At 41.2% G+C, this 16716-nt stretch overlaps 1 protein-coding gene across 4 annotated transcripts; it reads left to right on the top strand.

Moving 5' to 3' along the window:
* Nucleotides 1-484: 484 nt before the first annotated feature.
* ppp1r12b (protein phosphatase 1, regulatory subunit 12B) lies at nucleotides 485-16555 on the top strand. 4 transcript variants are annotated; one of them, XM_083919527.1, is made up of 8 exons: nucleotides 485-1047; nucleotides 5595-5611; nucleotides 5731-5860; nucleotides 7946-8050; nucleotides 8246-8296; nucleotides 8464-8514; nucleotides 10942-11200; nucleotides 13359-16555. In XM_083919527.1, the coding sequence occupies exons 1-7, from the start codon at nucleotides 946-948 to the stop codon at nucleotides 11074-11076; spliced, it is 591 nt and encodes a 196-aa protein (XP_083775653.1). In that variant the 5' UTR covers nucleotides 485-945; the 3' UTR covers nucleotides 11077-11200; nucleotides 13359-16555. The 4 variants fall into 4 exon arrangements, with proteins under 4 accessions (XP_083775653.1, XP_083775656.1, XP_083775655.1 ...); XM_083919530.1 differs by lacking the exon at nucleotides 10942-11200 and adding an exon at nucleotides 9229-9296; XM_083919529.1 differs by lacking the exon at nucleotides 10942-11200 and adding an exon at nucleotides 9226-9296.
* Nucleotides 16556-16716: the final 161 nt, after the last annotated feature.

Genomic DNA, 16716 nt, shown 5'->3' with positions numbered 1-16716 from the left:
TATTACTACAGGGCTGAAATGTGAAATAGAATGAACACATTTTTGTAAGAGGAAACACGGCACCGGTGCTGTGTGCTAACACAGTGTATCACTCTACTAACAGCATCTCCTCTCCGTCACACTGTGGGGTGTAGCCTGTAGAGTTACTTGACACTTCACGGTTGTTGATGGATCCTCAGGTAATTATGTGTGTTGACCTTTCAGGACACAAACGGCCCTAGATTTTTGCTCCACCTCCCGTTATCCCTATCCACATCAGTGGACAATTTTAGCCCTCAATGCCGAGTCCAGCCATGGCAGAGAGAGCTTCTGGAAGTCTGCCAAAGCTGAAGGGAGCAGGGAGAAGCAGGGGAGGTGGGGGGGAGGGTTTAGTCATTGGGAGTGCGATCAAGCAGTGAAAGGAGAATGAGAGAGAGAAAGCAAGGGAGGGAGATGGAGAGAGAGTGTGTGTGTATAACTTTGTGAAAGATCAGAAGAGGCAGCAAAGGGAACAAACTTTTCTCTCTTGGCTGCTTCCTTTTGGACTTTTTCACATTTCTTCAAAGACCTCAGTGTTGACAGAGCGGATACGAGGGGGGATCATTTGTTTGCTTTACTAGTTAAAGAGTAATTCCTCTGTTTTTATGATCCACGCAGATGAATTTGTTTTGTTGTTCTACGCATTTTTATCTGATTACTGCTTCACTGCCTGAGCTTTGAAGAAGGCGTGACCATACATCTGAAGTCCCTCAAAACTCAGCTGCAGCTTTCTCGAGCTCACGGGAGTGTGAGGCTGGACACACACACATATACACACACACCTGTTGCTGCTCAGGATTCCCCGGGAGCGCAGTCATGGGCATCTGCGTCACCATTGCTTAAGGGAGTCTGTGCGGTCGTTATCTGGTGGTGGTCTCAGTGAATGTTACAGTAGAAGTTGACCTGCCAGTGCAGAGAAGAGGGGAGATGTCAACCTACTACCCGCGCACCAAGGACCTGACTCGCACCAGGAAGTCCCTGACAGATTCACCACCCTCCTCTCCGTCCCCCACAGACAAAAACTACAGAGTAAGACCATAAACTTTTCTTACGAAGAAATTCATCTTTTGGATTTAAATTTTATTTTACAAATTGAGCAGAAAAGATGTGTGAAGCTGTTAAAAAGTATCGATATACATTTTAGACAGTTTGCACTATCAAATGAGTTGGTTGTGTTAAGAAACTTAAATAAAGCACCTTACTTCCTCTAGGTGTTAGTGATCATCCAAAAGCCAGATGTTATTTTTTCTGGATTCAAACTAAATATTTTAAGATGTCTAAATAAATCACAGCACGAGCTCTGTTGATTAAACTCTTTTGATTAATCAGTTAGGCAATCGAAAAATCTCAGCTATTTTCAATCTTTTATTAATTGTTTTAGTAAAAAAATTTAAACACATATTCTGCGATTGCAGCCTCTCAAGTATGAGTAATGGCTACTTGTATTTGACAGTTTGTCAGATGAAACAAAATTTGAAGACCTTCACTTTGATCTTGGAATTATTTCTCACAGTTTTCTGACTTTTTTTATGCAAAATGATTACTTGCTTTCTAAACTGACAGATTAACTGATGATGTAAATAATTGTAAGTGTCAGCCCTTGCAAAGCAGTATATATGTTTGTTTAGTTTGCATGTGTCATCGTGTCAGTTAAACAGGCAAATATTTCATTAGCAGTCATTACCAATTTCTACATGATTACATGCACAATCCGTTTGTTACAATGATGAAAGAATCCGTCAACCATTCACTATCTCAGCTTATTTGATGACAGGTGAGTGTGTGAGAGAGAGAGGCAAGTACTTTGAGAGTCTGTCCACATTTCTGGCAAAGACTTATGGAGTGAAATGTTCCTTCTGTAATTTCCTGTTGTTTTTTTTTTCCTGAGTAAGTGGCTTATTCTCATGGGCGTTGTTTGAATGTTGTGTTTATGTCAGTGCTGCAGACTAAGCTGTGTGACCGACAGATTTAAAGGGACAGAAAGAAATGTGAAAATATGAATTTGATTCTGTCTATTGAGAGGTGCACACATCTAATTCTATGAATCTCTGCAGACACTTTCATTAGAGCACGGTTGTGAAAATAGGATGCTACCAGTGGATTCTGTCATTTTTCTGCTTTTTCCACCAAATAACTGTCAGCTCTCTGTGCTGTATCTATGTTGAAACTCAGGCACTCAGTTTCCATGATGTCAGTCCAATCTGAATAGGTTTGAGTTTTCATGGGAGAGAAAATGCAATGCAGAGGGGGGCGGAGTCAGGATTGCGCAGTATTTTTAGCACTTCCCAAAATGTTTTGATGAGAACCTGGTCCTCTTTATTATGGGACAATGTGTGCTACAGCTGTGAGGAACAGGAAGAGGCATCCACAGGAACACATTTGCATTATTGAATGGCACCATAGGATAACTCTCATCATTTGGCAGATGTTATCTGTGCTGGAGAGCAACTAAGTACATTCACTCAGTACTGTGCACAGATGCCAAATATGTACTTTTACAGTAGTATTTCCATTTGATGCTACACTTTAGACTTCTACTCTGCTACATTTCAGTGGAAATATTGTTTTTTTTATTCCACTGACTTTTTTATTCCATTAACTCGTCAGCCACAGCTACTTATATATTTGTTTGTGTTCATTATGTTGTGTTGTTCTTGTTGTTGAAAGCAATGGAACTTTGACATGTCTGATCATTCTCCTCTAATTTGATTATATATGACTATAGACCCCTTTCAACAGAAATCCATTGCCAGGCAACAGCCTTGATCATTGTTAACTTCCTGTCAGCTGATGTCATTCACATACACTGCAACAGGAAATAAACTAGGACAGATCTATATTATATATGATTAACACGATTGTGGGGTTTTAGTCCATATTTTCTATACCATGCTACACATCCAGCTAATTCGGTCACATCTCAATTAATGTATGAAGTGTGGACTAATATCCCTTACCTGATGATCCATTATGTGTGAACTTATCACATCTCATCTCATAGTGACTTGACTGTTTGTTAATGGTGAGCAAAACAAATTCAGGATACATCCGACATTAATTTGTGCATTAAATCATCATGAGTCATGCATTAGTTTAGCATTATTGGGTATTTTTTACATAGTGGTATTATTAGTACTTAAGTAAAGGATATTCTTCCATCAACTAGATGTGAGGCATTTAGAGTCAGTGCTCTTGAAAAAGGAAGAGGAGGAGCCTCAGTGGCCAGACAGGCTCAGATGAACCGTAAAGAGTTAATAGAGGAGGAGGAGAGGCTGAAGTGAGACAAGGTGAGTGAATGTGGAAGAAAAGTATTTTATGGTTGTGTGTGCAGTGTCAGTTCCAGTGGTGGGGGTGAAGAGAGAGAGACAGAAAGAGTGTGTGTAGCTCAGATTTTCCTACTGCAAAATCCAGTCAGCTCTAAAGAAGAGATGCTGTGACAGAACGAGGGGAAGAGGTGAGACTGTGGGTGAAGAGTCTCCTTATGATGATTTCATGGGCTCTTGCAAACTGCTGCTTACATTATCGTTTATATACTGTAGCAATGAGCTCATGCAGGCAGCCTTCATCTGTGTATCACCGACACCTCCCCCGGTGTGCATGATGTTGGTCCTGGCGAGCCATAAAACTGGAGGCGGTTGTGTTTACAGAGCACCCGTGGTTCAAGCATGCACCCGTTTGGAAGCTGTTTCCATCAGTCTGACACCCTGTTGTTTTTCTCCCCCCAGTTGATTGTCTCTGTTGCATCTGTTCCACCTCATATTGTTTGTGGAGCTACATGTGCCACTTCTGACTCCTTCTGTTTTTCCTAACAAGGGAATCACATTGGTGCAGCTACTATTAGAAGTATATTTCAGCTATGGTTCAGTTTCTGGCTTTTTCAGGATGCAGGCACACATTGTATTACTTCAAAGATTCCCTCTCTCTAAGAATCAGGTCCTGTAAACCCCACTGGGCACGCTTAAGATTTTACTGGACCTAGGTTTTTTAAAAATCTAATTTCATCAATTTGCTAATCCTCCAGTGTGAAATAGGTTTGCAAACAGGAACCGATAATCTTAAAGTTCATATCCCCAAAAAGCAGAATTTGATGATTTATTCATAAAACCAGGGTGGCCAATAATCTCAGGTGATTAATGAATGTGCACCAAATCTAATCGGGGACTCTCATTACACGCTGAGATCGGAGTGAGTGAGAGCTCTTCATGGCTCCATCCTTGGTCCTTTTTCATCTGAGGTCACAGAGGTCTGTTTTTTTCCCCTGGATAGCTCTGCTAAAACACATGACCACATAAGGACAGGCAGCGCTGGCTCAGTTATGTAAACACTTGCTGAGGAATAGTTCCTCTGACACTGCATGAAATATCCCCCAACTCTGCAAATGTGAGTGCAGAGATAACTGTGCGCTCTGTTCCTTTTGACATGAAATTGTCCTATAAAGTCTCAGCTTTTAATGCTGTCTACATCTGCTTCTTGTCTCAAACAGCTTGGACAACCACACAAGACGTTTACTGCTGTTGATTTCTAAACAGAGGTGTTTAAAGCCCTCTTTTCTTGGCCAGACAGCAAGTCCAAATCTTTGAATTTAAGAGTAAAGTTTACAAGACTGCATTGAATATCGTAAAGACATCATTGGTCAGTCTGGACTCATATTACAGTCTCCTCTCTCTTCCCCTCTCCTTCACTTTTCCAGTCTCTGACTGATAGTAAACACTTCCAGTCATCATCCTCTCATGTGACACGTTTATCAACTGATGGCAGCGAGTTAGCTATTTGTTCAGTTTGGTTCAGGGCAGAAACAGGTCTGTCTGGCTGAAGGTTTTGATAAATATGAATTTTGATATTCCAGACACAGTATATACAGTGCGACATGCATATAAGCACAAGGAGGCACATAAACTACACCAATGAGTTCTGTGCTAATTCATTATGGGCCGATCTTTGAGGTAATATGTTTTCTGAACGCAGGCCTAAGTGAAATTGAGCTAGAGAAAATCTATATACAACTTCTCTGAATGCAGCACAATCCCCAGACTTCTTGTTGAAGTGGAAACAAATTCAGTAGGCTGTATGATCACAAAAGGCAACTTGGCAGCCATTGTACACTGAACTTGTCATAGCAAAACCCTGCCAGGGCAGCCTGCTATCAGTCTGCTGTCTGAGGTCAGACTTCGACCCGTCGCACAGGAGATACTTAGCTTCTGATGTCATAATGTCATCTTTATGCTGTAGGCATTTGTGTGGCAGCCGCCTGTTCCAAAAGATTAAGAGGGCTCACCGGGGAGATTTGGCCTGTGTGAACCCTGTCAGTGCAGTGTTTGGGTGAATTAGATCTCACTTCTCCATGCATTTGATTCCCCCTGGGACTTGGGGCCTTTGAACACGCTGTGATAACTAACTTGGAAGTTTTGTTTTTGTTCTCTGTTGTCTCAGAAATGTTTCACTGCCAAGCCTCTGTTTGGTCTTATCAAGCAAATAAATCTGGATCAAACCATGACAGAACATTTTTTTACACTGTGCCGTTCCCATGCTGTCCTGCTGAGTAATCACACTAACATGGTTTGTTCTTTGTTTTTCAGCATGACAGATTGTCAAGGTGAGGAGCTTTCATTGTTTTTTAAATCTCCTGTAATACAGAACTGCATTTCTTGTGAAAAATCCAAAATGAATGCCCTAAATAAAGTGGCAGTGTGTAACTGAATGTGTTACTTTTAGATACGACTCCAGTGGGGAGAATGCGACAGACAAACCATCGGGCCGCACCAGCTCTTACACTCGGAGAGAGACAAGGCTGGCTGCTCTGAACAGACAGGAGCAAGACTCCACTACCAAAGACTATAAGAAGGTAGTCTGACCTCAGTCCAAAACAAGCACTATCCCTCCTTATTTATTTATGCGGTGCAGAAAGCTATTGCATCATCAACCAGATTTATCTACTTTAATATAACATTCCAATAAGGACAAGCAAATGGAGATTCTCACACACACACACACACACACACACACACACACACACACACACACACACACACACACACACACACACACACACACACACACACACACACACACACACACACACACACACACACACACACACACACACACACACACACACACCCTAGGACCTACTGTATGAAAAGTTCTAACATTATAAATTAATTTTATTGATAGTACATTTGAATATTACCTATTTCTATTTGATTTCCTGTGTAATATTAATGATGCTGAATACTCAAATGAATGGTATATCTGATTTGACATTGGTCAGTAACAAGAAGGGAGAATTTCCGCAGGTTTTGGATAATGATCAAAATGTTGATATTGCATTTCTTGGTTATTTTATTTATTTGCCACCAAAAGTGTTCAATATTAAATAAACAAATGGCATTAGAAATGAAATGAATAAATTCTGTGCAGCTAACTAGCTTAGACTGACAATGCTAATGGTTCCTCAGAAGAAGATACAACTCTGAAAAGCATAAAGACGGACAGTCTTACACTTCAGACAACATAAACTAGTTAATGGTGCTAACACTGGGTCTTCATTACCATGCAGAGTGATCGCAATCCAGGCTGGCAGGTTAGCTGACTATTGCTGTGTGTGCACAATTTCTCATTGGTTGTTTTAAATATAATATATACTGTATGTTGACCTTGGCAGAAATCAAGGTATTGCTTCACAGATGTCAGTTCCTCACGTTAGACTAGGTAAAAAAATAAATGAATACAACTTGCTAAGCAGCTAACAGGCTATCAGTGCCCCTCCACTCAAAAACGGGTTTGAAACACTGTTAGAGGGGGGAACAACTTTGACACAACACTAGCAAAGAAAGCTTAACCCTCCAGTTCAGAGTGGACTGACAGTCATCACAGCTGTCATCACAGCTGTCAGCCACTGACAGTTACAAGCTAACAAGCTAACAAACAACAGAAACTCATAAAAGATGCTAACAACACTTACCACTCTGATATGTCTGCATCCTATCTGAAACAGACTCAAACATGTAGGTCTATGGCTGATTCTCTCAGCTGTGTTTAGTCAACTCGATTAGCCGGGACTGTTCGTTAACCTCCGGTAAAAGTAGGGACGTAGTTTTCCGACACGCGTGGGACTGCGAGCTGGGGCAGCAGAGGGACGGGCGAGGACAGATGCAAAACGTCTCACTGAAGGTGACACAGTATGTTCTTTAAGTGCCATCTCTGAGTTGTTGTTGTTCACTTTAAATGGGAGTAATTCATGTGGTGTAGTGGTTAGCACTGTCGCCTGCCTCACAGCCAGAGGGTGGAGTTTGCATGTTCTCCCCGTGTCTGCGTGGGTTTTCTCCTCCGGGTTCTCCGGCTTCCTCCCACAGTCCAAAGACATGCAGGATGACTCTAAATTGTCCGTAGGTGTGAGTGTGAATGGTTGTCTGTCTCTGTTTGTCTCTACTGGCGTCCTGTCCAGGTTGTACCCTGCCTCACGCCCGATGTCAGCTGGGATCGGCTCCCGCCCACCCCGCAACCCCGATACGGACAAGCGGTTGAAGATGAATGGAAGGATGGACAAAGCATTAATCACAGCAGAGTAGTTTTTAAATGCTTGAACTCTTGACTGAAGTGGGACTTTAACAGAGCTTAAAGAGCCTTAAAAAGTGTCTGAGGGAATTATGACTTTATGAAATAAAAACATACAGTTGAAGTAAATAAACTATATTGAAATGTAAAAATATTTCTAATGAAACATTGTAAAACATTCATTAGCCCACAAGTTGTTAAAAAATTTGTTTGTTTTTTTGTTTATTTAATACTGAAAGCTTTGTGGTTCCATATGCTTAACGTTTCCTTTTTAATTCCTTGTTATCTGATTTAATTCTTTGAAAAATGAAAAGTTGCCCTTTTCCTCTGCAGCCAAATAAAGGTGTTAATTTTCATTTTGGTTCACTTTCAGATGTATGCAGAAGCTCTGCATGAGAACGAGAAGCTCAAGTCCAGGTTGCAGGACAGCAAACAGGAACTAGTTAAGATCCGTTCACAGCTGGAGAAAGTCACTCAGGTAGGCAACAGAAAACTGAAAGATTAAAAAAAACTGTCAATTCAGTCGCCTTTCACTGCTTGACCTTCATCCTTTTGCCACGGGTGTGTGGAAGGGAGATTGTGGCTGATTATTTAATGAAGTCATGTTTAAAAATAAAGTATAAAATAAATATCTCCCAGTACTTCACAATAACAGCACCATTTCAACTTTTAGAGGCACGAAAGAATATCAGAGAGATCTACAGTACTTGAATCCGAGAAAAGGGTAAGTGTGTTGGCAACCTTCTTGGCATTTTTGGTATTTTATTTGATCACGATGGATGAATGTCCATATCCTTTCTTGGTCAGTTTCTCTATAATGTTCCTGTCTACTTCAAATCAGAGTTAAATGGATTTTCATACTTTACAAATGGTTTCTCCTTTTATTTACAGGAAAAACAAGCACTTGAGAAAAGAGTGTCAAACATGGAAGATGAGATAAAGGTCAGTGCAGGCCAAAATACAGTATATTGTGCATAGTATACTCACCCTGTGTCTAAATAGCATAATTTGTCTCAAGTTGTGCGTCATTTATCTCAGATCTTTTTCCCCTAAGACTATAGTAAAGCTAACAGTACTAAAAGGTACACACATCCTACAAAGACCCTCTTCTCCATGCTAAATCAAGCACCCCTAAAGTGTGTGTACAGAGCAAAAACACACACATATCAATCTGGGCTTGTTGTTAGCCAGGTGGGTTTGAAGTCAAGGAGATGGAAGGTTAATGCTTCAGGCTCATTACCCACAGTGTTCTGCTGGGCCACTTCCTGCCGGGCTAAGGAGGAGCCTGTGCTGCTGCTCCCCTGCTCCACTTATCCCACTGTTGGGGTGAACATTGTGACCTAGTTCCAGCTGAATACCAAACCCCGTCCAAGAGCAAAAGACCTGCTTTTGTGAGACATTCCTGCACTGCACTGTGTGTATTCTGCTTCACGAAGAAAGACAGGGCAGAGCAGCAGAGAGATTTCAAGCCTGAGTAGATGTGGTCTGCACTTTATGTGTGCAGTTTGTGCAAACAGTCCCAAATGACACTATAAAATTAATGAGAAAGTATAATATGCAGACAGTGACGAGGACATTATAAATAGGACACATACAGCAGTGTGGTATGTCAGCAGCAGGTGTTTGACCCCTGTGTTGTCGTGGTTCCCTCAGCAGGACGCCCCACTGCGCTTCCGTTGTGGGTACCAGCCCTGAGAGCAGGTTGTCTCAGGGAAGGGGGGATGGTGAGTGGTTGTTATGATGCAGAAGAGTGACTGACACCTGCCTGTCACCTCACATGATTCTGTTCTTTCAGAGTCTCGCGCATGTTTACACGCGTGGACACACATGTGCGTCACATGATACTCAAATATATCAGTACAATAGACCGTAAATGCTCTAGGGGCACAGGCACACACTCCTTTTTTTGTTCCCTTTAGATGCAAAGCACGCCAGGGGGCTGGCCTGTCACTCACTCACAAAGTCACTTGTTCACGTTTAGCAAACTACAGATTGCTGTTTAGCTCTTTAGCTAAGTGCCAACCTGTGCCACCTACTGGAAAGGAAAGATAGCATCAACACTTAAGACCTACAGATGCAGAAATGTCAGTGTTGTCTTCGAGTAACAACTGCTGCTGTTTTGCGTGTAGCTAGTAAAAAACGGTGACAGAAAAGTCGACATTGCAAAAGCTTTTACACTCCTTCCCTATAGATGGCACACAACAGCATGGCTTCAGCTCCAGTAGAGGGGTGCAGGTTGGATTGGGACTACCTCATTATGTCTGAATCTGCTGACATTGTCACTCTGTAGTTGGCTTGGCCTGGTTTCAGGTACTTCACCTCTATAACACTGTGTGTCCTTGTTTTCCCTTTTAAAATGATATTAGTGTTTCACATTTCATACAGAAAATCTAAATTATTCTCGACAACCTCTGAAAACTTAATTAATAGCAACTGTGTTGAATTATCTGCAGGTCTTGAGAGTTCGGTCAGATCTAATTTCATATCAAAAGAGCTCAATATTAAGAGAGTGTAGGAGGAGGATACTGGTCATTATGCATTCTCGTCTCACTCTGTCTTTCTCTTCTCTCTTGCCAAAGGCACCTCTCCACCACTTTTTTATTCTAATACCAAAAGAACATTATATGCATGAACTGCTAAGTCCCAAACACAGGCTAGCTTCAAATTACTTGAATAAATCTGTCTCTCGGTTTTGTAAGAAGCAGCTGGATGTCCTCCTAAACCTCATCTTTGGCCATATTCACGTGTACACACTTGTGGTCGGGTAGCCTGAAACACTACAAGTGCCCCGTGTGTATGTGGATGTGTGTAAGTGGATGTGTGTGTTTTCTGTGGTTTGCCCTCAGGAATCACGTCAAACCACAGATGTTTGTCGAACCACATTGAGGTTCACCTCAAAAAGTCCGGCCAAGAAGAGAGGGAACTGACTCTTTTCTTTTCCTTTGACTTATAACTGAGTCTTGTGCAAAGTGTGAAATAGTAGATTTTAAGGATATGTGAATTTTTTGGGAATAATTTTGATTCCCTCTCCTTTGCAAAGCTATGCATATAATAACACTTCAGCCCCGGTTTGATGAGCACAAACCCAAGGAGAACTTGTTTCATCGTTTTCTTTGCTTATTGCAGCTTTTTTTCTTTCTTCAAAAATCTCCATGTGAATTTTTGTTTATACAGTATATGTTTTGCTGATGAGTCCATCAGATCTGTTCTTCTTTTCCCCTGTCTGTGTAGGTGTGTGGGTGCTTGCCTGTATTAGTGGATATGTACACAGTCTCTGTATGAGTCCTTCTCTTTGCACAAGGCCTGCCTCCCATACCTGCATGCTTTCTCTGTCTGCCCCACTCTGTATCTCTCTCCTCCTCTGTGCAGGCTTTCCCTGCTCTGGCTCAGGTCCAGACCTTGCGGAGGGTGAACGAGTGTCTCCTGGCTGAGAATAGAGCCATGCTGCGCGTCCTCGCACGCCTCTCAGAGACGGCCTCCATGCCGGAGACAGAGGACCTTTGATCCTCTGACATCATCTGTCCTCCTTTCTCCCCCACCTCTCCCCTTCTCAGCCACTAAACTTCTACACTCCCCTGTCCTTCTGGTGCCTCTACAGCCCCCTCGTCCTCTGCTGTGTTCTTCTCAGGCAGGTCCTGCACCCTCCCGATGCTCACTCCCTCACACTGCAATGCATCTTCCACTGCACCCTTTTAACCCAATAGAGTGTGTGTGTGTGTGTGTGTGTGTGTGTGTGTGTGTGTGTGTGTGTGTGTGTGTGTGTGTGTGTGTGTGTGTGTGTGTGTGTGTGTGTGTGTGTGTGTGTGTGTGTGTGTGTGTGTGTGTGTGTGTGTGTGTGTGTGTGTGTGTGTGTGTGTGTGTGTGTGTGTGTGTGTGTGTGTGTGTGTGTGTGTGTGTGCGTACATGTTGTATGGAGCTTCATGTGACATGAGCACTAAGATCATGTTTTTTCTTCTGTTATCTAAAATAAACATCAGCAGCAGTTATTGATCATGCTACAGTCTAATATATGTGGGTTCTGTGTAATGTGCTGTGTAATCAATGCAAAGTTGTTTGCCAAGGAAATAGCTATTCTAGTCAATCTTCCAAAGGAAATGAAACGTGTGAGATCATTAGTCTGTAAAATGAGGAAGTGTAGTGAGACTCTAGGGGCCTCATTTATCAATCTTGCGTGAAAACGGGCGCAGATCTGAGCGCAGAATTGGTCGTAGGAAAGGACCCACGTGTGATTTATGAAACATTCGTATCTGACCAATCTCAGCATGAAGATGAATGAGCGGGCCTTGATAAATGCGGCGGCTGAATTCGATTGTCATTAACACGTTACGCCCTTAAATATTCCTGGTTCGGAGGCCTCGCCCACTGAGGTCAAACATGGAGAGGAAGAACGCTGGTTAGAAAAGAAACTTTTCCGACACAGAGATCGGCATCCTGACATCCGAGATGGAGCAAAATAAAGATGTGCTTTTTGTCAGTCTTAAGAGTGGAATAAAAGGGGCCCATAAAAACGCTGTATGACTAAGAATAACTGTAAGCTGTAAGAATAACGGAGGCAGTCAACCCGAAGCAGCACTCCACTGTGACCCGTGTGCGCACTGCTGAACCTCCGCTCCTGCTCTGTAGCGGGGTTTGCCAGCGGGGTTATTAGGTATTCCGTTAGACCTTTGTCAACTAGAAGAACCATACCAAGATGTTAATCATCTGATACCCTGTTCGATTTAATGCAATTTATCGAGGGTAGCCACTAACCGATCAGATGACTTTGGCTCTGCAGTGCGCATTCCTGCAGCCGCACGCCAACACATTCGTTCACTCATTCATATTCAACCGCTTGTCCCTGTCGGGGTCGCGGGGGGCTGGAGCCGAGCTGTTTTGAAATATAAAAGAATCGTGTCGTTATTTGTTTTAAGAATCCATTTTGATCTGTTCCTAATATGTGACTTCTTAGGCTTAATGACAGCTGAGGTTTGTTCATTATTTTCTGCCAGATTTTGCTGTGCTGCACCGCAAATACACAGGCTCAAATGTGCGTATACGATCTCAGACCAGACGTGAGATTTGATCATAGCTCCCGTCCAAATTGATAAATGCCGAAGTTTGCCAGGAAATGGTCGTACGCACGTTTTTCTGCCGTATGTTTGTTTGATAAATGAGGGCCTAGGTGTGTTGTGGTTCGTATTTCCCAAAATGTTGAACTATTCCTTTAATAACGTTTAAGGTAGGGCATACTTCTATACTGAAAGAGTGATTATTATTCAGTATGATGAAGAAGTGATAAATTTAAATAGAAAAGGGTCATAAACACGTTGATGCCATGGAGCCTTTTTCTAATTCACCAGTTTTTGGTGATATGTCACTGCTAGAGAGCAGAGGGGGATTGTTTGTCTCTAGTAGAGGGGAAATACTTTGGCAAAGAGGGTGGTTATTTTTAGTCATCGCTCCCCATGAGAGACATGACCTAGATTTGGGAAATTGACCCTCTCTCAGTTTCTCTCTCTTTGACTTTGTTCTCGTTCACTTTTACCATATTGTCAAAGTCACTTATCACTTGCATGATTAGAATTGTAAAGCATGTCTTCATTGTTTGGCCTCAAACTTGACTGAAAGACAACTTTTAGTCCACTAGTTTTTAATGGTGATGGAAGATGTTTTACTGTCAATGCTGTGCTGAATTGTGTCATTCCGCCACCTGAAACGTCACAGTACCCACAAACCAGTTTACATATATCTATATTTGATAATTCTATTATTTTTCTAATATCAATTCTTTCCTTCCGCTGTCCCAGATCTTAACTGAGCTCAAGTCGGACAACCAGAGGCTTAAGGATGAGAATGGGGCTCTCATTCGAGTCATCAGCAAACTGTCCAAATGAAAAGCTGTCTGAGCTCCTGTTCTGTGTCTGTGGATGCTCCAACCCTGATATGGCAGTTAAAATATCCTCCGTATCCCATAACTCCTCTCTGAGTTATGGTGATGGCTGCTTTGCAGAAATAAATTCCTGTTGGGACTTGTAAACATCAAAAGAGAGGTGTTAAGGAGTTTTAATCAGATTTCACCATGTGTGATGGTGGAGTTACAAAAATTGTTTCTATGTGATTAGTTAGAATTATATTCTATTATTCAGTAATTCACATTAATCAAATAGGGTCCAGTTGTACTGTTTGAATGACCTTTTGAGGCCTACTTCAAACAATTCAAGGGGTTTGCATGAAGGTACTGTTTCTATTATACGTTACACTGAGACATCACCTTTGTTGTCACATCGTGCACTGCCGAAAAGTATTTTAATCTTGTCTTCATTGTGAAAGAAGAGAGAATCCAGGGGCCCCAAAGGTCACGGAGATGTACTGTATTTGAAAAATTGTTATAATTTCAACCAGAATACATGACCACAAAAGGAAAATGAGGCCCAGTCAAGCAACAAACAGAAGCAAAAAGCAGATATTAAAGGGATACTTTGCAATACTGTACAAAATGACCTTTATTTATCAGTGACTCATTAAGCTTTGCCTTGAATTCACAAAGAAAACTGTGATTTTGACGTGTGCCTGTGTTGTGAACAAAGAATCCAAAAACAGTCAAGCCTTGATGCATTGAAGTAAAAAGGGTCCACTTTTAATACACAGCAAAACTATATTAACATATCTATTTAAACTCTTACGCAATGCATGATGTATAATCCAAGTCTCGTATATCCAGTTGTATGCTCAGTGCTTCCCAAGCACATGCATTTGCACGTGCACATGCGCAAGCTTCACAGATGAGAGCGGAAGTGTTTTAAGTGCATTTTGTTTCAAGGCATTGAGGCTTCTCTTTTTTTGGATTTGTCATGCACCGTAGAGACATTCAACTAAAACGTTAAAAAGTATTTTCATGAATTCACGGCAACACTCGTGAGTAATTGATACACAAATTATATTTTGAGGCTGAATAACTCATTAACTATGAATCCACCAAGGCATCTGAGTAGCAACAACCTCTGAAGCAAGTGCAGAAGGGCTGTACAGTTCTTCTGATGGCAAGAAGATGTTTGCTCCAGACTAAGGCTGTGTTAAAAATGAATAGCCAGCACCTCTTAAATTAGAATTTTATAACTCCAAGTTTTGTACCCTCCACCCAAAACTTTCCATTTTAGAAGTGATTTCTATTTCCAACTGGTTAGATACATGTTTTTGTGATAGAGAAATATCTATAATTTGGAAAATTACATTTTTAACCGATCATATAATAATGTCTCCACTGCACATGGTATTAAAATGGGACTGTATAGTCCTGAAAGGCCGAGTATAATAATGTACTTTGTACAGAAGGGACAATACTTGGGCCTAATGAGCAGCACTGTATTATCTTCTGACCGGTTTCAGTTTCCATGATAACATAATTCAGCATGTGTGGTTCTTTGTGTGGTTTCAGCCATTCTTTTGCGTGTCCTTTATAGAGTTTTTTTTTTTTTTTAAATCCAATGGCTCAGCTTCAAAACAGCAGAATAGCTACACACTGAGTGTGTGTGAAAGAAGTGTCCTATGTTCTGTAATAGAGATATATTTATTTATTTATGCATTTCTTGGTTCTAATCTTGATACTTTGTACACTCATTTTTCTTTCAAGGGAATACAGCGATTATTTTTGGTTGACTTCTTGGCCTTCTTTCTGAATGAAGGCCAGAATCCCCCACTGGTACATGTGCTGTAAATCACTTCTGGTATTTTAGCCTTCACAATATTGTGTGATTAATAATAAATAAATATATAACAAGCACAATCCAGAGTTTTGGAGAAAACAGTTGCAAGCACCTTTCCTTACATAAAGTGTAGATTACATACATTTTAACTTAAATGTGCTGATATTGTCATAATAAATTATGTTACATTAGTTATTGCCCAAGAACGCTGAGTTGCCAGTTTATTAGGCACACCTGGATTCATCTAATGCAGTCCAATACAAAAGCCCTGCAAAATATCCCAACACATCATATAAAAGCTGGAGTGCAGAAGTTGTGTCTCCTCCCTCTGACAGGGAGAGTAATTATACAAACACTGTTGATGGATGCTTGTGATGTATGCCTGCAGGAGAGCTCTCTGCATCTCCCACTCCCAAGGAGGACTTCAAAAAAAATATTCTAAAAAAACTTTTGTCCTTCCTCTGAACGTGAATTTTCTTTTTCATCTGGAGTGTTAAGAACATTTTTTTTGGACGCCTGCTTTCCACCATAGCTTCTGCCACACTAGCTGGTGCTCCGTCACTATGGTCTTTCCTCCCTCCTGCCCCCCCTGTATCTCTGGCTGGTTTACGTTAAATGCATCCTTCCAGTGATCCAGCGCGGGAATATCACAACAGACACCACAACTCCAGTCTACTCAGAGAATTTTCCCTGGCAGCAATTGCCTTAATCAGCATTTTGTGAACTTGTTTTGCAAGTGCTTCAACAGATGGTCATTTACATGTAACAGTTCTGCAATCCAGATTTAAAATGTTCCTCAATATTTGGGTTCCACAAAATGTTTGAAAATTTTGAAATGTGAACTGTTTAGTCTACTTAACATTAGAAATACAAATAAAACCATGAAAGAGGCTGCTGCCTTCACCATATTCCAAAAAGAGGGAAGACGGATAAAGTAATCCAAAAGAGATTATTCACTGTATGTTACTGATCATATTTAATCTGTAAAACTGCCAGACTCGGCTTGGATTAAAAAAATTTTGGCTTTAGAGTTGCTACAAGGGATGTATGGTGTGCCACCAGAGTCAAAGTTTTTGGGGATCTGTCTTCTCTTTACTTTGATTACATGAGTTGACAAAGTCCCGAATGTTTGATGTTTCTTTAATAATAGAATGGTTTTGGAGTCCAAACAGGGAAGCATCCTGTAACGTCAGTGTTATCTGTGGACACATTCAGGAAATGATTTAAAACTACAAATAAGATAGAGCTTCTACACATGTTGTAGGTATATTGAACTATGCAGTATATTGTATTGAAAATGTAAAGTGTTGATGATAAAGCATAATATGCACACATCGGTTTACTCACTTTGCTTAATAAACTATAAAGGAATGGAAACGTTGTCAGTGTGACATTAATATCAAAATATTATGCAGAGGCAGAGAGATTATTAGGAGGGGGCTGAGCTGAATGGTTTGCATAT

This window comes from Echiichthys vipera (genome assembly GCF_963691815.1).
Source record: "Echiichthys vipera genome assembly, chromosome: 9".
In the NCBI taxonomy this organism is placed as follows: Eukaryota; Metazoa; Chordata; class Actinopteri; order Perciformes; family Trachinidae; genus Echiichthys; species Echiichthys vipera.
This window is presented reverse-complemented; position numbering and strand designations above follow the sequence as displayed.